This window comes from Hyperoodon ampullatus (genome assembly GCF_949752795.1).
Source record: "Hyperoodon ampullatus genome assembly, chromosome: 2".
Classification (NCBI taxonomy): Eukaryota; Metazoa; Chordata; class Mammalia; order Artiodactyla; family Ziphiidae; genus Hyperoodon; species Hyperoodon ampullatus.
In genome coordinates, this window is record NC_136915.1 from 138,624,748 (window position 1) to 138,652,381 (window position 27,634).

The 27,634-nt window shown below is 40.7% G+C and overlaps 1 protein-coding gene across 1 annotated transcript; it reads left to right on the forward strand.

Annotated features, from left to right (window-relative positions):
* Positions 1 to 8,330: 8,330 nt before the first annotated feature.
* On the forward strand, positions 8,331 to 21,778 carry LOC307065636 (spermatogenesis-associated protein 31A6-like; the record flags this gene model as incomplete). The annotated part of the gene is given in 7 exon segments (XM_079722528.1): positions 8,331 to 8,402; positions 10,181 to 10,238; positions 10,581 to 10,641; positions 10,870 to 12,365; positions 12,368 to 12,845; positions 18,045 to 18,201; positions 21,662 to 21,778. Coding segments are annotated over 7 exon segments (2,439 nt in total).
* Between the last annotated feature and the right edge of the window lie 5,856 nt (positions 21,779 to 27,634).

A 27,634-nucleotide genomic window follows, 5' to 3' on the forward strand; every position in this document is an offset into this window, starting at 1 on the left:
TTGGATAAGTATGAACTATTAGGTAATTGCTCAGTCATATGTAAATGTATATTTAACTTTAAAGCTTTCATGCTACAAGCCCATTAACAATGTATTCATGTTTCTCTAGGTCCACACCAAAACTTGATATTAACAGTTTTAAAAATTTTAGACATTATAGTGGTATGTAGTGGTATCTCATTATAATTATAATTTATACGTCTTTGATGGAGCAATCTCTAAATATATATAAATTATATATACTTAATATATATGTTGTATACAATATATGTAAACATTTTAATTAATTTTTATTGGAGTATAGTTGATTTACAATGTTGTGTTAGTTTCTGCTGTACAGCAAAGTGAGTCTTATACATATACATATATCCACTCTTTTTTAGTTTCTATTCCCATATAGGTCATTACAGAGTACTGAATAGAGTTCCCTGTGCTATACAGTAGGTTCTTATTAGTTATCTATTTTATATGTAATAGTGTGTATACATATAAAAAATATAATTAGGCACTTAAAAATAAAAGGAAGACATGCAAATAGCCAATAGGCATATATTCATAGATACATATACTTTACATTTATATATATAACATATCCATAAATATATTTTTGCCATTTTCTCCCATTGGATTGTCTTTTTATTTTTGAAGTGTAAAAATTCTTTAATCTGTATGTAAGTTCTTTGCCAGATATTGATATTGCAAACTTTTTCCAAGTTTGATCTTTCCTGTTGATTTTCTTAATTTTGATTTTTATTCAGCAGAAATTTCCCTTTCCTCTGTGGTTGTCACTGCCTTGTCAGGGTTGGGTCCTGACCCCTAGTCGTTGGAGTAGAGGCCGTCAGGTCTGTTTCTTAGCTGTGTTTCTGATCTGCGGTATGAGGTCGGGAGGACTGGAGCACTCCCACTGGGATAGAAGCCATTGAGTATTCCTCCTCTGGAGGTGTTCACCTGTGGGTATGCTCTGTTTGGTCTCCTTTCGCCCATTGTGTAGGCTTACAAAGTACACAGCTTTTGGTACTGCTCTCAGTCCCACCTTAACCATGGTTATGCCGGCAACTGGCCCTGGTGACTCTGGCATCATTTTTACTAGGCCACTGGCCCAGATCCACTGAGGTCAGGTCCCAGGACTGCAGTAATTATGTACCTGGACCCACTATGTGAGATATGGAGGCAGCTCAGGCTCTGGCCTGGCCAAACCCCAGCATGTATGTGCCCACAAAACCCACAGCTGCTAAAGCCAGACCTGTCTCAGCTGCAGGAGCACTTGTCCATTGGGATGTTCCCAGGTGCTGAATTTAGGAAGCCATCAGAGGAAGTGTAATGCCATGATTTGCACAGCCATGAGGAGAGATTTCAGCTCTTCTTCCTTAGTTGCATGTTCCCTGGAACTCAGCTGTGGTTTCAGCCCCATCTCTGCATGTGGGCCACCCACTGGTGTCTGCTCCCAAGGCTGCTGGAGCACACGAGCTTGTCAGGCAGGAGGATGTAGAAGCGGCAATCAGGGCAGGCAGGCTGCCCAGGTGAGAGGGTGCTGGGTGGCTATGGGATGTACGAGCCTGTCAGGCAGGAGGGAGTCAAGGTGGCAAGCTGGGCAAATGGGCCACCCAAGCAGGAGAGTGCTGAGGTGATGATGGCTGGGGGCATGTGAGCCACTCTGGCAGGAGCCCTTCCTAGTGCCTGTGGAGGCAGGGGCTGGTGTGTGAGGAGAGAGGCTGCAATGGTGGCCCCGCCCTTTGTGCATCACTCATCAGTGGCACTTTGCTTCTATGCTTGTCTGGGCTTCCTCCAGGAGCATTCCTTGTTGTGGAGCTCCTCACTCCTATCCCCTTGAGCTGTCTCCTCACAGCCAACATCATTCCCCTTCCTGGGTCTGCTCTTCAAACCCCACATTCCAACACTCAGCCCTCGTGTGCACCAGTGGTCACCAGTGTCTGGGGCATGCAGAGCTGTGGCCAGACCATCTGTGTAGGCCTCACTCTCTCCTGCCTGCCACAGACTGGCTGCTGCACTGTTCTCTGAGCCACCAAATTTCTCCTTCTGCCCCAGCTTCTCTCCCCGCTGCTTCCCCAGATGCGGGAACCTCTTCTCACCTTCAGCTCCGCTCCCCCGCCCAGGGTCACAGGTCACGTCCCACTTCATCTGCTCTTCCTTTTCCCTTCTTCTTTCTTTCGTCCTACCTGGTTACGTGGGGATCTTTCTTGTCCTTTCAGGTGCCTGAGGTCCTCTGCTAGTGTTTATCAGGCACTCTGGGAGAATTGTTCCATTGTAGATGTTTTCTTGATGCATTTGTGGGGAGATATGAACTCCACATCTTCCTACTCCTCCGTCTTCTTGACTGACTAATCAGCACTTTGAGTTTTAAAAGGCCACTTTTTCCCCTTTTTTAACCTTGGTTTCAGGTTCTACCTAATTTACCTAATTAGGCTCAGTCTCAGGTCATTGTGGTCTGTATTTACATTTCTGATTTGTACCGATTTGCAAGACAAAGACAGTTGCTTTTAATTCCCCAAAGAACTGGCCTGTCACCTAAATAATATTGAAAGATTGATTTGCCCAACTACGTTTTCTTTAATTTGCTTTTCTGTATCAGTGAGAAGATTTCCAACTAGACTGAAATTTCAGAATTCTATAGTCTAGAACTTTATGGTTTAATTTATCATACCTTCAAAACTTGCATAAGGCATTCAACAAAGACCCTCTTTCTGAGTGCACAGATTAGACCCAGAGTAAAGTCTCCATTATTTATTTTTATTATCCCTTAAATATTAGCTGTCAGTTTTTACTTTATATTGTATAGGCTCAGGTAATCCCACTTGTTTCCTTTAGTATGTTTAATTAATATTTCCTTCATATGCCGTCTTATAATATCAAGCAGGGGAAGAATTCCCCAGTGAAACATGTCTATCCCACACAATATAATTAGGCAAAAGAGAGGTAATTATCTTATACAATGCCCATTTAAACACACCAATTTTTATAAAGATTCTGGGGTCCCCAGAGAGTGGTTGAGCCAAGGGACTCAGGCACTTTTGTCAATCTTTTAACTTGATTAATTGGTCTAACTTTTGCCCCAAGTAATTTTTGGTCAGGTATCTCAGTGTAATTTTACGTGTATAAAATTTATATGTAATAAAATATACGTATTTTAAACTGGGGTAAATAGGGCAGACTTGTTTGGGTCTGGCCCTTTAATGTTGATGACAAGTAGGAGATACCTTTGGCCCATCCAATCTTAGGTAGTATTGTATCCAATCTTTGATTTATCTCATTAATGTCTGTTTTATTTATCCCACTTTAAAATAACCATCTAAAGATTTCTTATTCATTTAGAAGTCCCTTTAAAATTTTCACCTTGTTGGGAAAAAGTTTTTAGACTTTTCCTTCAGTTTTTTTCCCTGTTACTTAGCCTAATTAACAATAATTATTCTAATGTTTTTATTAGCATCTGTAAGACCCATTTAGGGGAAGCAGAGACCACAAATAAGGTTTCCCAAACCAATTTTTTGGGTTTGTTTGAAACTAAAGGAGTTTTTAGTTAACCATTATATGTCTAATTTCCCACATTTCCTCCCCATAGGAGCCAATGAAACAGCTGTTTATAATGAGAGCTCTCTAAAAATTTACCAATTTAGAAGTTTCTCCAATTTGAAGGATCCATGATCTGCCCATAAATGAGGTATACCTTAATAGTGACTCAAACCAATAAGATGCAAGAGGCTTCCCCAGAAAAGAGTGTAAACGATGCCGTCTAAATAAGATCCAGAAAGTTTACACCCAAAAGTAGTTTAAGAAAGTAATGGTCTTTGTTGTACAGGCTGACACAATGAAGGTTAAGATGGCAAAAAGCCCCTGAGAGTCGTACAGTCAGAGAAAAGACTGCTCAGAATCCCAGTCTATTTGACTGGCTGCCAAATGTACACCATATAAGCACTTTTGGATGGTAGTGACCAAGTTCTCAAAACACACACACACACACACACACACACACTGAAGAATATCAGAACACTTACATTTCAAAGACACAGGAAGAGAAATGCAAGTTTCCCCTAGAAAGCCTTTTGTTTTTTTGAAGTCAGAATTCTGAAAAGATGTTTTTGTCAAGCCAGCTTTTTCTAACTTAACTGCATATGCAATAAAAGAGTCCTATCTTAGTCATTTTTAGGGCAAGATTTTCTTTAAGTCCCAAGTAAGTAAGCACTTGTAAATGTAAATTTTGTATGTACATAAACCTGGCCAGGATATCCGTTGGAGGCTGGAAATCTGTTGTTCCTTTTTCTTTTGTATTGAAAGCTAAGTTCCCCATTCTGAGTTCAATTTGTGAAGATCACTTTTATTTTGACAAACTCTATTAAAGTAGCCAATTCAAGGAAGACAGGTTAGTCTTCCACCTAATTACCCAGTCCAACTTTTACTCAATGTCTTTCACCTGAGCAAAGTCTCCCCAGTCTTTCAACTGAGGATAAACCACGCAGTGTCTAAACTGAGCAAGATCTTCCCAGTGTCTTTTAAGTGAGGCTAACCCACTTGAGCAAAAGTCTTCCCAGTGTTTTTCTACTGAGGATAAGCTCTCAGTGTTTAAACTGAGTAAAAATCTTCCCAGTGTCTTTCACTGAGGATGACCCAGGTACTTCTTGAAACCAAGTTTCAAGGATAACCTACTACTCAAGAGAAGAGTTTAACACCACTGAATAAAACTTAGGATCATCAACCAAAACTGGAGATCCAAGAACCAGGAGATACCCAAATTCGTCTGGACACTCTGAGAAAGCGGACAGGCCCAAGAAGCCTCTGCTGGTGCCAGGACTCTGGATCCTCATAGAGTTCAGGCAAAGAAGAAAAGTCTGCTCTGGGCCCCTTCATTGGTTGCCAAGACTGCTGACTGAAAAATATGCACAACCCAAAAGGAGAATTATGTTTTATTTGGCAGATTTTCTGAGGATTTAAGCCCAGAACACAGCCTGTCAGATCACTCTGAGGAACTGCTCAGAAGACCTAAGGGAGGAGTCAACAAAAACTAGGTAGTCAGAACATCAAAAGATTACTATTAATTAAAGAAAACTAGACATCTCAAGTTAAGGTCTTTAGCACTTTTCTATGTATGAGAAGATGAAAGAATCTGGGCTCCGTGAAATCATTCCTTTGATATGCACCTTAACTCTAGAATCAGTACCCTGTTTTTCTCCATCCCGAATCCCCTCAAGGTGCACAGTTGAGGGTTCCTGCTTTGACGTCTGACTTGACGACTGCAACATCCTTTGTCTACTAATATGGCAGGGAACATTTTTCATCCACGGGTAAGAAATTGAGGAGAAAATTAACATAATTCAAGATATAAAACAATTACAATATTAAAAATTCCCAAATGTCAAACAAACATAAGTACCCTAGACCTGTAAAATGGAAGATGCCAAAGAAGGGAAAAAAAGAAACAATAAAGAAAATGTAGAAAATAAAGCATAAAATAAGATGGCAGAAATCAATAACAGTAGAACAATAATTAAATAAATCAAGGTAAATGTTATCATAAGATTTTTAAATTTCAAAAAAAACCCCATCAAACAAAACATATTGAAAATAAAGTAATAGAGAAAATTTAGAGAGCAAATATGAATGCAAAGAAGACCTGTTAGGTAGTTAGTCAGACATTAGCAGCAAGGAGGTGACAGTGGTGAGAAAGACAAGAAGAAGAAATTGAGTCACACCCAGCCATCTGGGGACTCTCCCTTGAATCCACCCAGAACGGGAGAAACTATGGTCGGGTGGTGGGCAGCTTATCCTGATAAAGAGAGGCACAGTAACACAAGGCGACTTCTCCAGGCTGTGCATGCCCAGACCAGACAGGCGTATAACCTATAGTAAATCCAGACTCATTAGACCATAATTACAATAAATTACATGTGGTTTTGCCCCTCCCCCCACCCAGTAGGCATTTCTTGGGGATTCAAGGATGAGAGCATGCGCAGCAGAAAACTTGTTCCATAGCTCAGGACTGTCAATCAAATAATGATCCTTGTCACTCACCCCCACCTCTCTGCAAAATGCTCCTTAAAAGCGCTCGTAAGCCTTTATAGGAATGCTGCTTTCAATTTGCAGAAACAGTACACCCATCCCCCCCGCCCCCTGAGAGTGTACCTTTGCTTCGATATACTTTGCTTTGCTTTGGGCTTGCTTCACTTCGCTGAAATAGCCTGTTCTCAGAAACAGCCTGCTCTTTCTCTCCTTCTCTCTCTCCCTCTCTGAGAGTGTACCTATGCTTAAATAAACTTTGCTTTGTGCTTAAGCTTAACATGGGAGTTTGCGATCCTTTGCTTACTATCATGGAACCAAGGTAGCTGGTCCAGGCCTTCCACTGACCTCCTCGGTTGAAGCTATTTTGTTACAAAGCATGTCCACATGGTGAGAGACCTAAGTCTAAATTTTGATAAAAGGTTGAATTAAGGTGAGAATAGCATATGGGAGGAAAATACTGTAGGAAAAATAGTAGATGTAGGAGATATGTTTGTGAAAGTGCACATTCATAGCAATATAGCCAAATAAACTCACATGCCCACGTTCCCACTAAAACTGTATAAAATGATGACCAACAAGCAGAGAATACACATTATTTTAAAGCCCTCATGGGGCATTAAGACATATTTACCATGTGAATCCTTCAGTGAATCTTGTGTTACTGCTAAGGGATAGAAAGTGGTGTCATAAGGGAATTTTGTGTAAGACTCAAAGCTCCCTTTCTATATGGTTCAGGCTGGACTTGAAGCTTCAGGGGCCTGGGAGGATGGGGCAGGAAAGGCAAGGCACACTCAGAAAAGAGAATACATACATAACACACTAGGAATATCTGAAGAGGCTGCTCAAGACCTGGCTCAGCCCCAAGGGTTTGACCCCTAGTCCTACTCTTCACCCTACAGCCCTTTAGGGTCAGGACCTTGGCTCACCCTAACCCATTCCTAGCTTCCGGGTATAGAAGGAGTGCACATGTCTGAATGTTAATGTTCTCTCAAAATTTACATGTTGAAATCCTACCTCTTACAGAAAGGAGGCGGGGCCATGCAAAAGTGCTTATGAGCTTTCATGAATGGGATTAGTGCCTTATAAAAGAGACTCCAGAGATATCTCTAGCCTCCTCCCATCATATGAGGATACAGAGAGAAGGCTCCAGCTGTGAACCAGGAAGAGAGCTCTCACTACGAGGTGGCCATACTGGTGACTTGATCTTGGGCTTCCCAGCCTCCAGAACTGTGATAATAAATGTCTGTTGTTTTTAATCTACCCAGTCTATGGTATATTGTTATAGCAGCCCTAATGGATTAAGACCACATATTTCAAAATTTATCTGGAGAGTGGGGACTGTTTTATCGTGGCAAACTAAGAAGTTGGGTTGAGACAACATATGAAAGATTTTTTTAAGTAGAAAATTATGGATTATTGGATTTGAAAGTACTAGATTGGTTAAGGAAAATGAGTACGTGTGTGTGTGCATGTTTGCAGTGTGTCCCAAAAGTTTTTGTGCAGTTTAAAGATTTACTAACTCCAGAATTATAAACACTACAAACTTACAAAAACATCATTTGAAGGTTTAACTGTTACCAGATGCAAGTCTGTGTGCCTGATGCACAGTGAGGCTAAATACTGAAACATCAGAGTTTGGAGCAGAGAAGGGTTTACACAGTGCCATGCAAGAAGACATGTGGCTCATGCCCAGGAAAAACCCCAAACTCCCTGAAGGCTTTCAGCAAAGCCTTTTTAAAGTCAAGGTGAGGGAGGGGCATGGCTAATTGTTGCAAATATCTTGGTGTTGGATCCTTTGTTCTAGCAGCTGGCCAGATGGGTCAGATCCTGGTCAGGTCATGTGTTCCTGTAAGCCTCCAACAAAACAATTATTATTCTCTGTTCTGCAACTTTTTATCTCCATGAATGGGCTCTTAAAAGTCAGAGCCTTAGAAATAGTCTATCCTGTATATTTCAGGCTATAGGCAACATTGTTTTCCAAAAAGTGCAGAGCCAGCCTGGGTTACAGGGATGGACAGAGTTAACTCCAGCAGCAAAGCATAAAGATTAAAGTAAAAAAGATCTAATGTGGAGTCAGATTTGTTCTTCCCTATTACATAACTATTTATAATTCTTTCATACTTATGAATTTTGAAAAATAAATTATTTTAATTTTTGTGTGTAGTTCCCTCTGATAGAAAATGAGGCAAAACATACACTATTCAAAATTCACAAAACTAAATAAGTGTAAAAGAAATTCAAGTTCTATCCCTGGGTTTACACAAGACACAAACATGATGTGGGAAAGTTGGAGCTGAGGACAAAGGAAATCCTGAGTAAAAATGTCTGTGAAACAGCCAGTCTTCCAGGGTCAGCTTAAGATGTTCAAGAGTTATCAAATTGGTGGACCTCAAGTAAAGGTCTCTAATGGATGAAGGAACCAGGTTCCAGATGCAATGAACAGAAAATTGGCTAGGGTCTCTCTGACAGGATGAGAGTAGTTGGAAGGAGGGATCTGGAAGCCCCAGGAGGGTGCAGGTGTCTGTGGGTCTGGATGGGAAGGCGGGGCAGTGATTCAGCCTGTTTCTCTTATTGCCCCTCCCCCACACTCAGGAGCCCTTTGTGACAAGGCCACAGCTCTGTGATGCAGGCCAGGAGCCCTTTGTGACAAGGCCACAGCTCTGTGATGCAGGCCTGGGGTTCTGCCATCAAGTGAACTCCCAGTGCTCTGTTGCCTGAGGGCAGCAATGCAATTCAGAAGATGGAGAATCTCTTTTCTTCGAAAAACATTGTTGCTATCTGGCTGAGATCCAGCCCAACTTCCTGGGTGATTAATATCATCCTTGGGTTCCTGTGTGGACTGGTGCTCTTCCTAATGTTACTCCCCTGCTTCCAGAGTAATCCATTCTTAGCACCACCTAGGAAACATAGAAACATCAGGAAGGTAAGAAACCTTTGGCTTAATCCCAGCAGAGATTATCTCTTTTTTTCTTATTCTTTTTTTTTTTTTTTTAAATTTTTATTTATTTATTTATTTTTGGCTGTGTTGGGTCTTCATTTCTGTGCGTGGGCTTTCTCTAGTTGCGGCGAGCGGGGGTCACTCTTCATCGTGGTACGCGGGCCTCTCACTGTCGCGGCCTCTCTTGTGGAGCACAAGCTCCAGACGCGCAGGCTCAGTAGTTGTGGCTCACAGGCCTAGTTGCTCCGTAGCATGTGGGATCTTCCCAGACCAGGGCTCGAACCCGTGTCCCCTGCATTGGCAGGTGGATTCTCAGCCACTGTGCCACCAGGGAAGCCCTCTTTTTTTCTTATTCTTATTTCCACTTTTCTAAACCACTTAGAGAGACTCCTGAGATGGGAACTCTCAGAAAAGTATAGAACATCATCCTTCTAGGGAAAAGCCAGGCCAGAGAGGGGTTAGAGTGGGCATGAGGATTTCTAGCCTAAGATCTTAGACCAGGAGTTCAGGTATGGTAGAGGGCTCCAGGGCAAGTCCCAAATGCAGTGACTAATAATGGTCAAGGACTGGATTACTAAGAGCTCAATCTCTGCAGGAAGGCTGACCCCTGAGCCCTGGTTCACCAGCCACCTACCCACAGCGGGTGTCACAAGTGAGACCTTCCTCTGTGTTGGGGCTGAGCCCCTGAGAGCATGAGAGAAGAGGCTGGAGTGGAGGTCTGGCCTTGGGAAGCAGAATCCTATCTGACAAAGCTCACGTGGGCATTTAGGTCTGAGAATGTGTGTGTTTCTTGATCAGAGGAACAGTGACAGAAGAAATCTATGGTGATTAAAACTTAAAAAATCCTTCTTGGGCTTCCCTGGTGGTGCAGTGGTTGAGAGTCCCCCTGCCAATGCAGGGGACGCGGGTTTGTGCCCCGGTCCGGGAAGATCCCACGTGCCACGGAGCCGCTGGGCCTGTGTGTCCGGAGCCTGTGCTCCGCAACGGGAGAGGCCACAGCAGTGAGAGGCCCGCGTACCGCAAAAAAAAAAAAAAAAAAAAAAACCTTCTTTGCACTCTTCAAAGAAGAAAAACTGAAAATATTGTTATCCACTTTAAAAATAAGTAAAAGGGGAAAAAAACCCACAGAGTTTTAGTTAAATGTAGAAAGTCATGTTGTTCATGAACACAGCTTGCCTAGATAGAGGACAGTGAGAGTTGGGTGTTCGCCCCTCATTTTTTCTTATCTCTCAGCATCAAGTAGAGCTGAAGGGGAGGAGCAGGAGTAGGAAGAAAAGTGGATCTTTGAAAGGTAAGCCTTTGCCATTCAGCCCTGCGCGCCCCCGAGAGTTAGCTTCCATCTCTCCTAGTCCTGAGGGCCCAGCTTCACGGTCTCTGAGGATGCCAGTGGCAGAGCTTATTCCTCAGGAAACAGAGCCTGAGCCTAATTAACGTGGAAGCACTTTGCAAAGGACAAACCCTTTTCAAGTGAGACTTACCATCACTGTCAGGGACATGTGGCCTTGGACACTGATGCTTGGTCTCCAGAGTCTAATCCTCCAAAGATTTCCCTTAAAGGGCCATTGCACTCAGCCTCCTGAAAGACTCTTAGGCCTCTGCCTTCACCACCATGACCCAGTCTCCTGATTTCCAGCTTGCAGAGATTGCCTGGAAGAACTGGAGGGGACTCACAACCTGGTTTCACTTCGGCAAAGGTAAAGAATCTTTCCCCTTCTCTCCTGGGTCGTCCTTCCTCCCAGAGCCTATAATGTGACCCCAGCCCTGGGAGGGGGAGCCATGGGAGGGCGTGGCTAAGGCCCTAGAGTGAGGGAGAGCAGGAGCTTTATGAAGTCAGTGTGGGGGCAGAGGAGGGTTCTTGGGCTGCAGGTGCCCACCCCTGCCTGTCCTGTCCAGCCATCCTGGCCCCATCTGCTCTCCTACAGCTGCCTGGGGAGGCTTCCTGGCAAGGACAACTTTCATCAGCTCTCATGTCAAGACCCTCCTGGTGAGACGTGCAAAGCAGTGCCTGCTGGAGCCTGTGGAAGATACTGCTTGAAGGGTTGGGAACCCTGCATGAACACCTCCTGTAGGGTTTCCTTCCTTGATCCAGACACTCGAGAGGTGCTGGAAGCACATATTATAAGGTTTGGGGTGAAGCACAGGTGGACCCTACCACTCAAGGTCCTCAAGGCCATAAATGTCTTTAAGTTGAAAAAGTTCCAACCCTCCACCGTTCTGCAGTTTGCCTCTTCCCCTGCAGCCACCTGTGTGTCTGGGTCCCACTCAACAGTCCAGTTTGCTGAGTTCCTGGAGAAACCTCCTCAGGCTCATTCAGGAGAGAAGGTGATAACAGAAGAGTCAGTTCCTACCCTGAAGAGGCCTCTCCTTGTCCCCTCAACTGAGTGTAAGGAAATCCAGAGTGCCCTGGGAGCGATTCCATCTGGTGACTACCATGGGCCCTCAAAGGCTTCTCTGACTGGACAGGAGGGCAGGCCACCTTCTCAGTCCCTCACACTCAGCCTTGTGGGCAGAACCTGGAAGAGTGAGACTGTGCAATGGGTCAAGAGGGACAGCCTGGAGCCAGGTCCAAGTTCAGCAATGGTCAGGAATGAGCCAAGAGAGGAGAGTGGTGGTCAGGCCTCAGGAGACCCCTGCCATAGGGTAACAGTGATGGAGGTGAACTTAGGATCCCAGTCTTTGAGAGGTGAAGAGGCCAGGGAGGCTGTGGAGGACAAGGAGTCTCCTGCTCTTCAACCACAGTCTCGTGTTATCTTGGAAACCAAAGTGTTGACAAAGTCCCAAACCACAAATGTACATATGAGGAGTTTAGAGGTGCCAGGGGCCAGTAAAAGTTTCCTACTACCTAGAATGTCTGTTTTCCAACATCCAGGTGAGCCATGCCTTAACATGGAGGTTGCTAGTGAGTTTAACTCCAAAGGAAAGGTACAGTCAGACAACCAGCTTCAGGACTTTCCCAAACACAGGTTCCTTGCTGCAGACAACTTGGCTTCTCAGGTGCCTCAGTGCCATCCCCAGAGAGTCCCCACCAGAGACAGGTTAGCTTCCCAGGAGCCAAGTGGCCTTATGGAAGCCCAAAGGAGCAACCTAGGGCAGCAGGAGACCAAAACTTCAAAACTCCAAGACTCATGGAAGAGCCAGAGCAAGATGATTGCCCCTACTTACAAAAGAGAGGACTGTAGGAGGCATAAACCAGGAGAGCATGAAGAAAGGTTTAAAGAATTAGGGACCTCTCAAGCTGGAAGTATGCGCCACCCTGCCCAGGTCAGGGGAATAACGGACTCTATTGGGAGCAGATGTCTCCAGCGCATGCCAGAGAAGAAACATAGCCCTCCAGAAAGCCTCTTCAGAAAAAGGATGATGCTATTTTTAAAGTGGATTTTCCCCAAGAAAAAAGTCAATGGTCGAGATGCTCTGCAAAAAAAGAGCCCATATCAGCCACTGCCCAGAGTCACGGATCAGTCAAAAGCAGATCAATCTTGAAGAGTGAGACTGCTGAGGGTCAGGCACGCATGGCAGCTGTTGGACAGATCCTAGAAGAAAAAAGAGCAATTCACCATGGACTTCATGCCACAAAGTTAAATGAACACAAACTGGAATTCCAAGTCCCAGTATGTGGGTGTTTCTGCTACCATAGGCTTACCTCCTACCCAGAGCACGGGAGAATGATGGGTTATACAGCCTGCAGTCATAAAGCCACCTCCAAGGGCCAGAGTTGTTCTATCAGGGAAAGGAAAGTCAGACACCAACATAGTTTGAAAAGTGTAAGGTTCGAAGGTGAGCAGCTGGGCCTAAGGTGCCTCCCATCCTTGCCCCCCAAGAAGAGTTTGTTTCCAGTTAGTACCTGCCAGTATGGGCCAAGGATTCCAGGTGCCCCAGCCCGCCATCAACACTGTCCAAGGTATTGTCATCTTTGGGGAGGTGTCTTGCCTGGTCGACAGTAAAATCCTTCTTTAGTCTTCCCTTTAGTAGGAAAAAATGTCTCCAAGTAAAAATTCAGTCCATGTAGAGAAAATGATTTTCTCATTAGCACATCCAAGATATTTAATGTTCCCCAATACATATATATATATATATATATATTTTTTTTTTTTTTCTAATAAAAGCATAGTGTAATGGCTGCTGTCTGTGCTGTGCACTTTGTCTTCTAGAAGGGAAGGGCATGGAGGGAGGTTGACAGTAGCATCACAAGCTTGCTCCTTGTCTCGTGTCCCTTCATTGCACCTTATAATACTGTCATTACACAAACCAAAATTACTCTAACAATGAGATGGGAAAAACCTATGAAACCCACACCCAAGGATCTGGTTCAACCAGTCTTTCTCCTTCTTCTATGCTACTTTGAACTTTATGCAACTGTAGTGGATAGGTTTACACGATAGGGCCGGAGATTCCAATTCAGGCTCCAGGAAGTGTCAGAGCCAAGTGGATGGAAGTTTGGGGGGAATAGAGTATGGGCTCTGAGTTCAGAAACAGGAGAAAGCTTGCCCCTGGATCTCTTGGTAGGGAATATACAACATCTGCTCTTAAGAGTTCCTTCTCTCTCTGATGAAGGCTGGGATTGAGATATGCCCTATGAACCCCTTTTAGCTTAGCCATAATAAAATGTACAGCATCACCCTCCCCCACCTCTGTTTTTCCTATACTTTAGAGCAGCAGCAAGGATGGCATTTCCAGCTGTGTGTGTGTAGGTGGGGGGAGTATCAGGGAGGCTGTTGAGGGCTGTGTTGAGTCCAGTCCCATATAAATGAATGGCTATGTTCATGGGTCACCTACCTTCCACTCTATGTTAACCCCAGAGAAGGAGTTTTGGATGAATGGAATAGGGGTGTGACTGTAGGTAGTAACTACCTGATGGTCAAACACTGAATTTAGGGTGGGATGTAGGTGTAGAAAAATCACTGGATCCAAGGAAGGAGGCAAAGTGGTACCAGATTCCCATAAATGTGCAGTTCTGAAAGAGCAGCCCCCTGACATACAACCACCATCTAAAGGCCTAAAGGGGAGGAAAAGTTAAGGGTCCAGCAGCTCATCATGGCCCCACCCCAGGGTCTCTACCCTATTCCAACTCTAAGATCACAGACCTAGAGAAACCACCTTTAGGTCAAAACAGAAAGTCAAACTTATAGAAGTAAAGCAAATCAGGGAAGGTTAATCTCTTAATACTATATTTAATAAGCTTACACATCATCACCTCTTGACTTTTAGAAAGGATAACTTAACAATAGGTGTAAAAGCCAGGACTAGGGAACTTGGGATGTGACTCCTAGTCTGGTGACCTTCACATAAACACATGGCCCAAGGACTGCTCCAGGGGAGAGGTGGGGACTGGCTTGTGATTGTGTAGTAAGCCTTGCCTGTCTCCCAGTCCTTGATCACCCCAGAGCCTGGCAGGTGAAGAAGCAATCAGACAGGATTTGTGGTGGTGTGGAGGTGACCTGTGCAAAGTGGATGGGGCAGGGTGCAATCCAGGAGTGTTCCACTGATCTGCTTCTGGCACAGCTTTTCTTGTCTCCTGACCCTCATCCATATGGAAAAGCAGGGAGATGAGGAAGAATTTCTCTAGAGTGATTTAGTGCTTTCTGCCATGTGCAGGGCGCATGGTGGACACAGCTCCAGGTGGTGTCTTTCTCATTGTGGAGATTTCTGTTCCAGCTGATGCCCCTGATCCAGATGACAACAGAAATGGACCCCATCCCCCATCCCTGTCAGGCCCCTCAACACGTGGAAATGCTGTGACCTGGGGTGGAGGGGGCAGAGTGAGCACAGGACTGCTCGCACCCCTGGTTTCTCCCTGGAGCCAGGCCCTACCTGTGGGCCCCAATTCCCAAGGCAGCCTCCAGAATGGGCACAGCAGTGAGAGTGGAGCCAGGACTTGTGGGAGGGGTCGGTACCCAGAGGAAAGAGTTGACAGGGCTGGGACCTGAGCCTGGCTGCTGCTGGGTCCTCTCAGGGGCACCCAGAAGTGAGTTCTGGGAATATGGGGAAGCTGGACTTGGACCCCCCGGCTCCTGCTGGGAGAATGCCACAGACAGGTGATGCTGATGGAACAGCAAGAAAACAGAAAGAAGCAAGTCCCTTTGCCCTTCTCTTGCTGCTCCGTCTTCCATAAGGTACAGTAAGACAAGAAATTGAGAGACCAAAAGAAAAAAAGAAATGGAGAGACCCAGAGACAATACACTAAGACTTCACAGACACACCTCTCAAGAGAGACTTCTCACGCAAACACCTTTCTCAGAGATCACATACTGAGACCTCACACAGGGACTTCATGTTGCTTCACAGACCCTCAGACAGGAACCTAGCACAGATTTAACAGATTTCCCAGAGATACCTTCCAAAGGGACCTCATACAGAGACTTCACACAGAGATCTCACCCAGAGACAACACACAGAGACTTGGCACAAAGACCTCACAGAGACCTCACATCTATTCTTCAGTATCCATTGCCAAGTCTTTCTTAGTGAATATGAAACCACTTAGCAAACTGGCAGCATGATAAATATATTATCAGTTGTGCCCCTCTGAGATCCACCAGACACTCACTGTCAGCATTACTCTAAATGGGGATATGTTTGAGAAGTTTTGTTCTTTTGTAATGTCACTGCCTCTGAACAAAAGAATTATACATTCCAAATGTAGATTTGCAAATTTCATTGTTAGGTGTTCATTAGCTTGAAAATCACAAATTACATTTTTTTATTTCTATTTATTTTAGAAGAATGAAAAAAATAATGTTTATTTCTTAGAAATGCATGTAGTACTCTATTTTTTTATTTTTAAAAATTTTTATTGGAGTATAGTTGATTTACAAATTTGTGTTAGTTTCAGGTGTACAGCAAAGTGAGCCAGTTATACATATACATATGTCCACTTTTTTTAAAGATTCTTTTCCCATATAGGCCATTACAGAGTATTGAGTAGAGTTCCCCGTGCTATACAGTAGGTTATTATTATCTATTTTATATATAGTAGTGTGTATATGTCAATCCCAATCTCCCAATTTATCCTTCCCCCCTTATCTCCTGGTAACCATAAGTTTTCATTTGTACTCTTTTTTTTAGGAGAATCACAAATTTTAAGCACAACTAAAACACTGTCAGTCTCCAGTGAGGGAAAATATTTGTCCAGTTTTAGTTATCATCCAGTCAGAAGGTATCTGGCACATTTTTTACTTTATTGAGGACAAAACTTAAACTTGAGATGGCTTACTTGTTTCCTTTGGAAACATAAGAAAAACATGCAACAAAGGTACTCTAGGAATGAAATAAACCAAGAAAGAAGCATCCGGACTCACATTCACTTCCCAGAGGGCTGTGTAACTAGCACATTATTTTGCACATAATAGCTTGCATCAGGTTTGTGGGGTTTGCTTTATTTTTTAACAGGCCAATAATCATGTGAGGATTTTTCACAAGTCAAATTTCTGGTTTTAAATTTTACATTCTGGCAAAATTATGCTTCTGAATATTATTTTATTTCTTAAAATGTGGTAATGCCCTAAAATGATATTACACAATCATAACGTTCAGCTAACATACTTAAAAAGATGGGCTATTAAGGCTTCATTCTTAAATAATTCTATGAAATGCACATTTTCTAAGACATGTAGTTAGGATCCATTTTATATTCATTATAGGGTTAACACATTGCTTTAAAAATTTTTGAAAGATTATAAAATATATGACTTAGCCTATGCTTGACATTATACATGTTACCTCATAAAATTACTGAGGGAAGGATATCTTAATATCTGAATTGAAGGTAGTCTACATTTAATCTACATTTGGCTTATAACAATGAATAATGAAAGGCTTTCATTTATAATATATCTCACACTTTCCAAAGGGTACACTTCTAAAAGACTACTGATTTCTCACTGCTAATAAGCAACCTATTGTCCTTGCCTTGGTAAAATCGATTTTAATGACAGCTGGTTGTCTCCCAGATTATCCATTGGTATTACAGCATCACGGTCTTTTAAGAGGAGCAGGGCTGACACGAGGACTCTTTGGGCTTATTTCTACAAGAAATTTAGTTTTTCTATTCTCCTAATTAAAAAATGCATAAGTATTAATTTTTCACTTTACTCCCTTATGTCGTTGAATCAGAAAACAATGGACTATGGTCATGTATGTCATCTAATACTCTATCAGATCACTTTTTTTTAATAGTGCAGCTTACTCAGGTAACTTTACTGATCAGAACAAAATGGAATCAATTAGGAAAAAGTTCATACAGGAAAATATCCTTTTCAAAGTTGACTATTTTAACACAGTTAAATAAGCGATTATTTTTTAATCCTTTGAGTTAAAATTGTTCAGGATGGCCAAGAAAGTCTGGAAACATGAAAAATGTCCATAAAAGCACTTTATTACTATAATACATTGAATGTGTTGCTCCTCATTATTAATTCACAGTTCATTAAGCTGGGCAAAATTACAATGAGCAATGTGCATTAAAGCAAAATTCCCATCAATCATTTTCCATCTGTCATACATTGTGTCAGATGATTTGTGTGTCTAATTTTCATGGAAAAACTTGTACTTTTACTCCAGAATAAGAAATCAAGGGGGATCAATCTATTAAAAAGATATTAATATTCCCAGACTCTGTGGCCTTCAGTATTTTCTTTTTAAGAAGATTCACCTACTGCAAATCTTATAAATATTTTTACCATTTAATATGCCCAGACAAAATGGATACAAAAATTAGATAAAAGAGAAAACAACAAAAACAGATCCCCTTTGTTTTCAAAACACTTGATGTTTACATCAAAATATTTTGTTGAAAATGAAGTGATTTTTAATCTATAGTTAAAAGACACTATAACGATATTTAGAACATATTACAGATCTGGATTTTTACAAATAGATTTTTATTTAAAACAGGTCTCACACTGATATCAATAAACCAGGCACTCTAGAACAAAATGTGGAGAGATGGCAATTATGCGATGACTTCTTAATACTCCAAGGGAAAAAGAGTTTTTCCAAAGTAGTCCATCTACAATATTAACCCTTAAGATCTACTCCCCTTGATGGGTTTCAATATTATTTTCTGTTTTATACACATTTACTTTATAATTAATTCCTACAGGAGGACATTTCTGGAAATGTTCCCAGATATCTACAGCCACACTTTCTGTCATGATCACACCGTGGAAAAAGTAGGGAACATCCAGATCCTGATGATCCAGGGGTTTCATAATTACCCCTTTGAGGTCAGTCAGAATCATAATCATTCCCAGAACAGGGTAGGTCTTTACATTTGTGCCCCTAGACATGCAGATTGTAACACTACCCACCCAAAGGCAAGTCGTCTTCCTTACTCAGGTTTGCAGGGGCACCACTCACTGTGGTAGCTAGAAGAGTCCGTTGCCCCCACCCCGGACCTGCATTCTGTACTCTCCACAGACACATCGTACTACAAATATACAAGTGGTGCTGATGAAACTTCCAGAAAGCTATAAAATAATGCATGCCAGGCACGGTAGATGAGGATTTAGAAAATGCTAACATCTTCTCTAGGAAATAAAGGTGACATACCTATGTGGCTTTAAGCATTTTTGTGCATTAGCTGGCCCCCTGGATCTGGGAAAGAGCATCTGATTTTAAAGTTTCTCAGCCTCATTCTCCGCAATGAAATCTGAAGCTCTTCCTTCCTTCTCTGAGTCCAGAAGCTGGAATTGATACAGTCTGCTCTCTGTGATTTCTCTCTACCATTTGTTTCCAATGACCACTTCAACTCAGATATCTCTCAATTCAGGGATCACTCCTAAACTTCAGGAGGAAGGTCACTGCCCTTTTTATTCCCACCACAATTTTATGCTAGTAACCCTTTACAGTGTCAATAAATTTATTTTGTAGAATGTGCCCCCTGGACTCCACCTGCTCAATCTGTTTTTTGGGCAAATCATTTGTTACTTAGCTATACAAATTTTATAAAATCATATTTCATAAAATTGTATTTTATAAAATGTTATTTTCTTATTTTATAAAATAGGTAAATCTAGGGATTTAGGCTTAATTATTATTTTTAAAAATGTTGGTACTCATTTTGCCAATTTTTCTCTTTTTACATATATCAGAAAATATGTTAAGAACTCAACTGTGAAGATACCACTATTTTTATTTTTTTTCACTTTTCGTACTTAACTTTTATAACAAACCTTTATTATTGCACAGGAAACATGAAAGTTTGTTCCTTGGAAAACATCAGTCTTAAGAACGTACTAAGTTAAAGCTTAGCATGTTAGATCTGCGAGTAGCCTTGCCTTTTTTTTTTTTTTTTTTTTGCGGTACGCGGGCCTCTCACTGTTGTGGCCTCTCCCATTGCGGAGCACAGGCTCCGGACGCGCAGGCCCAGCGGCCATGGCTCACAGGCCCAGCCGCTCCGCGGTATGTGGGATCTTCCCAGACCAGGTCACGAACCCGTGTTCCCTGCATCGGCAGGCGGACTCTCAACCACTGTGCCACCAGGGAAGCCCCTATTTGAAGTTTTTTGATAAATTAGATTTGATAACACAGTTTTTTTGTTTGTTTTGTTTTTGTTTTTTGCGTTATGTGGGCCTCTCACTGTTGTGGCCTCTCCCGTTGCAGAGCACAGGCTCCGGACGCACAGGCCCAGCGGCCATGGCTCATGGGCCCAGCCGCTCCGCGGCATGTGGGATCTTCCCAGACCGGGGCACGAACCCGTGTCCCCTGCATCGGCAGGCGGACTCTCAACCACTGTGCCACCAGGGAAGCCCAACCTTGTCTTTTTTTAATGATGTTTTTTCTGAATTGTTAAAAAAAAAAAAAAAAGCCTTAAGAGCTTAGGAACAGAAGCAAATTGAGAATTAAAATCCAAATCATTCAAATGAAGTTTGTCAGAACAGTTTGTGTGTGGAGAGGACAGCTTCTAGGCACTTCAGAGAAACCAGCAGGACAGAATTGAGAATATCCAGCACCTTACAGGGCTTCTCACAGAAATGCTTTAATGCAAAGAGGTGACTAGATTTCACAGGGAGACCAGGGAGAGGATGCAGAGATAATTAAATCACATTCAAGCACCTGTTTACCTGGGAGGTAAGTTCCTTCATATTGTGGTCAGATGCTGTTTAGGGGGACACTGGTGCAGGGGAGGTGTTGGGAGGATGAACTCTTTTCTGAGTGATTTTGCAAGTGTGAAAATTCATCCAACAGAGATGCTAGAAAATTTTGCTCCTAGTAGCGAGCATCCAACATGATATTTTGGGACAAAAATATGTATTTGGAAGAATTTTTCACAAAAGAGCAGTGATGGGAGGAAAAGATACATATGGGCCTGGCTAGTAATATTCTTCCTTCACAATTTTCTTGTGGGTTCCTGAGGCCTGTTGTGACTGCTTGGAGACCTGGTCCCCAAGCAATGGCCCTCTTTGTCATACTCAGGGTAACCCAGGAAGTTGCTTGTCTGAAGCAGAAAAGGTTCTCCCTTCCACTCATGTCCTCTTGCTGATCAGATGAACACATGGCATCATCTACAGCTGAGAGGTGTTTGTTAACTAGCTTTGTTTCATAGGACACAACTCATATATACTCTACAGTAATGTTTATCACTGTCTTTTATAATCTCAAGGTAAGAAGTAATCAGTGTTAAAATCATTCTACTGGAATAACAAAGCACATGATTTTTTTTCCCTAATAGTGATTGTATTTGTTTGCTAGGGCTGCCATAACAAAATACCACACTGGCTACTAGGTGGCTTAAACAACAAAAATATATTTTCTCATAGTTCTAGAGGCTAGAAGTCCAAGATCAAAGTATCAAGTTTAGTTTCCTTGAGGTCTCTCTCCTTTGATGGCTACCTTCTTGCTGTGTCCTCACATGGTTGCCCCTCAGTCTGTGCATGTCTGTGTTCTAATATTCCCCCCTTATAAAGATACAAGTCATATTGGATTAGAGTCCATCCATGTGATCATTTTACCTTAATTTTCTCTTCCAAAGCAGTATTTCCAAGTAGAAGTTAAGCTTACTGTACAAGCAATCAGGTATTTAATAAGAGGCATTGCTATGGAGACAAAAAAACAATGGTTAATAATTGAGGCAAATTTCGTATCAGTTTTTGAGTTCTGAGGGTAGACAGTTGAGAAGATCTCTAAATGTCAGGGTTAAAGCATCTTTTGTAGTTTGAATGTCCATCAGATGTTCACGTAAACTTTCTGAGTGGTCCATATAGCAACAGGAACGAAGAAGATTGTCTAAACATGAGCTGCTGTGGAGATTTCTCTGAAGTTTATATTAAGGTATCTACCTTCAGTATGCAGGACTTCAGAAAAAAAGGCAGTTTTAGTTGCAATGATTCCAAGTCAAAAGGGTGGGAGAAAATTTGGAAACACTAGTTTGGAGAGTTGTAGTCAGGTAGTGGAGGAAACTAGAAAAATTCAGGATACAGTCCAGTTTTCAGGTAATTAACAAAACTTCAAGGAAAATTAATAGCACTAGAATCTAATATCCACAATACGTATTTTGGTTTCTATTGAAAGATAATTTTTCCCTCTAAAATCACCCTCATTTCTATCAAAGATAGCCAAATTAAGACAAATTTGTTTGCAAAGTAAGTCTAGATTCAATAAACTTGGTCTTATTTATATAAGTATAGCAAGGATTGTGACTGACCATATAGCCTTGTTTTTTATGTTTATTTTTTGCTTTTATTAAGAGAATTTATTGCCTCTCTCTCCTCCCAATAGCTCAAACATGAAGAAGCAACATCAGAGGAAGACAGACAGACAAATAGCTCTTTGAGTTTGTCCTTCTTGGCATTGGTGAAGGAAGAGGCAGCTTTCTCAAAGTTTTTATCTGCTTAATTGGATGTAGTGGAGCAAGGGAACAAGGAAAGTCAGAGGATAAGTGAACAGGCTCTGCACCTACCAAGGATGTGTTATCCTCCTAATCGTCCCAGTAGGAATATTCCATTCATGTTCTTTGATCTGATCCTTGCATTGGAAGACACTTCTTTTTTTAATCTCTTTTTAAAATTTAATTTTTATTTTATATTGAAGTATAGTTGATTTACAATGTTGAATTAGTTTCAGGTGTACAGCAAAATGATTCAGTTATACATATACATATATCCATTCTTTTTCAGATTCTTTTGCCATATAGGTTATTACAGAATATTGAGTAGAGTTCCCTTTGCTATACAGTAGGCTCTTGTGGATTATCTATTTTATATATAGTAGTGTGTATATGTGAATCCAAACTCCTAATTTATCCCTCCCCATACCTTTTCCCTTTAGTAACCATAAGTTTGTTTTTTAAGTCTGTGAGTCTGTTTCTCTTTTGTAATTAAGTTCATTTGTATCATTTGTTTAGATTCCACAGATAAGTGATATCATATGATATTTGTCTTTCTCTGAATTACTTCACTTAGTATGATAATCTCTACATCAATTCATGTTACTGCAAATGGCATTATTTCATTCATTTTTATGGCTGAGTAATATTCCATTGTATATATGTTCCACATCTTCTTTATCCATTCATCTGTCAATGGACATTTAAATTGCTTTCATATCCTGGTTATTGTGAATAGTGCTGCACTGAACACTGGGGTGCATGTATCTTTTGGAAGTATAATTTTCTCCAGATACATGCCTAAGAGTAGGATTGCTGGATCATATGGTAGTTCTATTTTTAGTTTTTTAAGGAATCCCATAATATTCTCCATAGTGGTTGAATCAATTTACATTCCCACCAACAGTGTAGGAGGACTCCTTTTCTCCACACCCTCTCCAACATTTTTGTAGTCTACAGTTTGTAGACTTTTTGATGATGGTTACTCTGACTGGTGTGAGGTGATACCTCATTGTAGTTTTGATTTGCATTTCTCTAATAATTAGCGATGTTGAGCAGATTTTCATGTGCTTTTTGCCCATCAGTATGTCTTCTTTGGAGAAATGTCTGTTTAGATCTTCTGTCCATTTTTTGATTGGGTTGTTTGCTTTTCTGATATTGAGCTGCATAAGCTATTTGTATACTTTGGAGATTATTCCATTGTCAGTCTCATCATTTGCAAATATTTTCTCCCATTCTGTAGGTTGTCTTTTTGTTTTGTTTATGGTTTCCTTTGCTGTGCAAAAGCTTTTAAGTTTTATTAGGTCCCATTTGTTTATTTTAGTTTTTGTTTTCTTTCCTCTAGGAGGTGGATCCAAAAAGATATTGCTGCTGTGAAAGAGTGTTCTGCCTGGATTTTCCTCTAAGAGTTTTATAATATCCCATCTTACATTTAGGTCTTTAATGCATTTTGAGTTTATTTTTGTCTGTGGTGTTAGAAAATTGTTCTAATTTCATTTTTTTTACATGTAGCTGTCCAGTTTTCCCAGCACCACTTATTGAAGAGACTGTCTTTTCTCCATTGTATATTCCTGCCTCCTTTGTCATAGATTAATTGACCATAGTTGTGTGGGTTTATTTCTGGGCTTTCTATTCTGTTCCATTGATCTATATTTCTGTTTTTGTGCAAGTACCATACTGATTACTGTAGCTTTGTAATATAGTCTGAAGACAGTGAGCCTGATTTCTCCAGCTCCATTTTGCTTTCATAGTATGCTTTGGCTATGTGGGGGTTTGTGTTTCTATATAAATTTAAAATTTTTCTGTTCTAGTTCTGTGAAAAATGCCATTGGTGGGGGCTTCCCTGGCAGTCCGGTCATTGGGACTTCACCTTCCAATGAGGAGGATGCAGCTTCGATCCCTGGTCAGGGAGTTGGGATCCCACATGCCATGCAACCAAAGAAAAAAAAACAAACAAAAACCAAAAATCAAAACATAAAACAGAAGCAATATTGTAACAAATTCAATAAAGACTTTAAAAATGGTCCACATGAAAAAAATCTAAAAAAAAAAAAATTCCACTGGTAATTTAACAGGGATTGCATTGAATCTGTAGATTGCCTTAAGTAGTATAGTCATTTTGACAGTATTGATTCTTCCAATCCAAGCACATGGTATATCTCTCCATCTGTTTGTGTCACTTTCGATTTCTTTCATCAGCATCTTAGAGTTTTCAGAGTACAGGTCTTTTATCTCCTTAGGTAGATTTATTCATAGCTATTTTTTTCTTTTTGATGTGATGGTAAATGGGATTCCTTCCATAATTTCTCTTTCTGATCTTTTGTTTTTAGTGTATAGGAATGAAAGAGATTTTTGTGTATTAATTTTGTATTCTGTGACTTTACTGAATTCATTGATGTGGTGTATCACACTGATTGATATGTGGATATTGAAAAATCCTTGCATCCTTGGGATAAATCCCACTTGATCATGGTGTCTGATCCTTTTAATGTGTTGTTGGATTCACTTTGCTAGTATTTTGTAAATGATTTTTGAGTCTATGTTCATCAGTGATATTGACTTCTTTTTCTTTTTTTGTAGTACCTTTGTTTGGTTTTGGTATCAGGGTGATTATGGCCTCATAGGATGAGTTTGGGAATGTTTCTTCTTCTGAAATTTTATGGAATAGTTTCAGAAGAACAGGTGTTTAGTGTTCTCTAAATGCTTGAGAGAATTCACCTGTGAAGCCATCTGATCTTGGACTTCTGTTTGTTGGGAGTTTCTTTTTTTTAATAAATTTTAATAAATTTTTTAAAATAAATTTATTTATTTATTTTATTTTTGGCTGCATTGGGTGTTTGTTGCTGTATGTAGGCTTTCTTTTTTTAGTTGTGGCAAGCGGGGGCTACTCTTCATTGCGGTGCATGGGCTTCTCATTGCGGTGGCTTCTCTTGTTGCAGAGCATGGGATCTAGGCACGTGAGCTTCAGTAGTTGTGGCATGCAGGCTCAGCAGCTGTGGTTCGTGGGCTCTAGAGAGCAGGCTTAGTAGTTGTGACCCATGGGCTTAGTTGCTCTGTGACATGTGGGATCTTCCTGGACCAGGGTTCAAACCCGTGTCCCCTGCCTTGGCAGGTGGTTTCTTAACAACTGCGCCACCAGGGATGCCCTGTTGGAGTTTCTTAATCACAGTTTCAATTTCAGGACTTGTGATTTGTCTGTTCATATTTTCTATTTCTTCCTGGTTCAGACTTCAAAGGTTGTACCTTTCTAAGAATTTGTCCATTTCTTCTAGGTTGTGCATTTTACAGGCATAGAGTTTCTTGTAGTAGTCTCTTATGAGCTTTTGTATTTCTGTGGTGTCCGTTGTAACTTCTTTTTTATTTCTAATTTTATTGATTTGAGCTCTCCCCATTTTTTTCTCGATGATGCTGGCTAATGAATGGTTTATCAATTTTATCTTTTCAAAGAACCAGCTTCTAGTTTCATTGATCTTTCCTACTGTTTTCTTTGTCTCTCATTTATTTCTGCTCTGATCTATATGATTTCTTTCCTTCTACTAAATTTGGGTTTTGTTTGTTCTCCTTTCTCTAGTTGCTTTACTTATAAGGTTAGGTTGTTTATTTGAGATTTTTCTTGTTTCCTGAGGTAAGATTTTATCACTATAAACTTCCCTTTTAGAAATGCTTCTGCTGCATCCCATAGGTTTTGGATCTTCATGTTTTTGTTTTCATTTGTAGGTATATTTTTAATTTTTGCTTTGATTTCTTCAGTGATACATTGGTTGCTTATAGCATATTGTTTAGCCTCCATGTATTTGTGTTTTTTACAGTTTTTTTCTCGTAGTTGATTTCTAATCTCATAGCATTGTGTTTGGAATAGGTGCTTCATATGATTTCAATTTTCTTAAATTTACCAAGGCTCACTTTGTGGCCCAGTGTGTGATCTATCCTGGAGAATGTTTCGTGTGCACTTGAGAAGAATGTGTATTCTGCTGCTTTCAGATGGAATGCTCTATAAATATCAATTAAGTCCTTCTGGTCTAATGTGTCATTCAAGGCCTGTGTTTTCATATTGATTTTCTGTCTGGATGATCTGTCCATTGATGAAAGTGGGGTGTTAACATCCCCCAATACTACTGTGTTACTGTCAATTTCTCCTTTTATGGCTATTAGCATTAGCCTTATATATTGAGGCGTTCCTATGTTGGGTGAATATATATTTACAATTGTTGTATCTTCTTCTTGGATTGATTCCTTGATCATTATGCAGTGTCCTTCTTGGTCCTTGTTACAGTCTTTATTTTAGAGTCTATTTTGTCTTATATGACTATTGCTACTCTGGCTTTCCTTTGATTTCCATTTGTATGGAATACCTTTCTTTTACCCTCTCACTTTCAGTCTGTGTGGGTGTCTAGATCTAAAGTGAGTTTCTAGTAGGCAGCATATATATGGTTCTTGCTTTTGTATCTATTCAGCCAGTCTATGTCTTTTGGTTGGAGCATTTAGTCTATTTACTTTTAATGTAATTATCAATATGTATGTTCTTATTGTCATTTTGTTCATTGTTTTGGGTTTGTTTTTGTAGCCCTTTTTTCTTCCCTTCCTCTTTTGTTCTCTTCCCTTGTGGTTTGATGACCATCTTTAGTGTTGCATTTGGGTTGCTTTTTCTTTGTGTATCTATTGTAGATACCTGGTTTGTATTTCCCATGAGGTTTTGATATAGCAGAGTATATATATATATATATATATATATATATATATATATATATATATATATATATATATATGTATATATATATATATATATATACACACGAAAAGTTGTTTTAAGTTGCTGGTCTCTTAATTTCAAATGCATTTCCAATATCCTGCATTTGTACTCTCCTCTTCTCATGATTGCTTGTTTTGATATCATATTTGTGAGTGGATGATTTCCTACCTTGACTGTATGTTTGCCTTTAATGGTGAGCTTTCCCATTCATAATTTTCTTTTTTTCTAGTTGTGGCATTTTCTTTTTCATCTAGAGAAGTTCCTTTAGCATTTGTTGTAAAGCTGGTTTGATGGTGCTGAATTCTCTTAGCTTTTGTTTGTCTATAGAGCTTTTGATTTCTCTGTCAGGTCTGAATAAGAGCCTTGCTGGGTAGAGTATTTTTGGTCGTAGGTTTTTGCCTTTCATCACTGTAAATATAGTGGGCCACTCCCTTCTGGCCTGCAGAGTTTCTGCTGAAAAAATCAGCTGATAACCTTACTGGGGTTTCCTTGTATGTTATTTGTTGTTTTTCTTTTGTTGCTTTTAATGTTTTGTCTTTAATTTTTGTCAATTTGATTTATGTGTGTTGGCATGTTCCTCTTTGGGTTTGTCCTGTATTTGACTCTCTGTGCTTCCTGGACTTCAGTGACTGTTCCTTTTCCATGTTAGGGACGTTTATGGCTATTATCTCTTCAAATATTTTTTCAGCCCCTCTGTCTCTCTCTTCTCCTTCTGGGACCCCTATAATGTGAATGTTGGCACATTTAATGTTGTCCCAGAGGTCTCTTAGACTGTCCTCATTTGTTTTCATTTTTTTTCTTTATTCGGTTCCAAAGCAGTGATTTTCACCAATCTGTCTACCAGCTCACTTATTTATTCTTCTGCCTCATTTATTCTGCTATTGATTACTTGTAGAGTATTTTTCATTTCAGTTATTGTTTATCTCTCTTTGTTTTTTAAAACTTCTAGCTCTTTGTTAAAAATTTCATCTATGTTCTTGGCCTGTGCCTCCATTCTTTTTCCAGTTACTTGTATCATCTTTACTATCATTACCCTGAATTCTTTTTCTGGAAGATTGCCTATCTCCACTCCACTTAGTTGTTCTTCTGGAGTTTGATGATGTTCCTTCATCTGGAA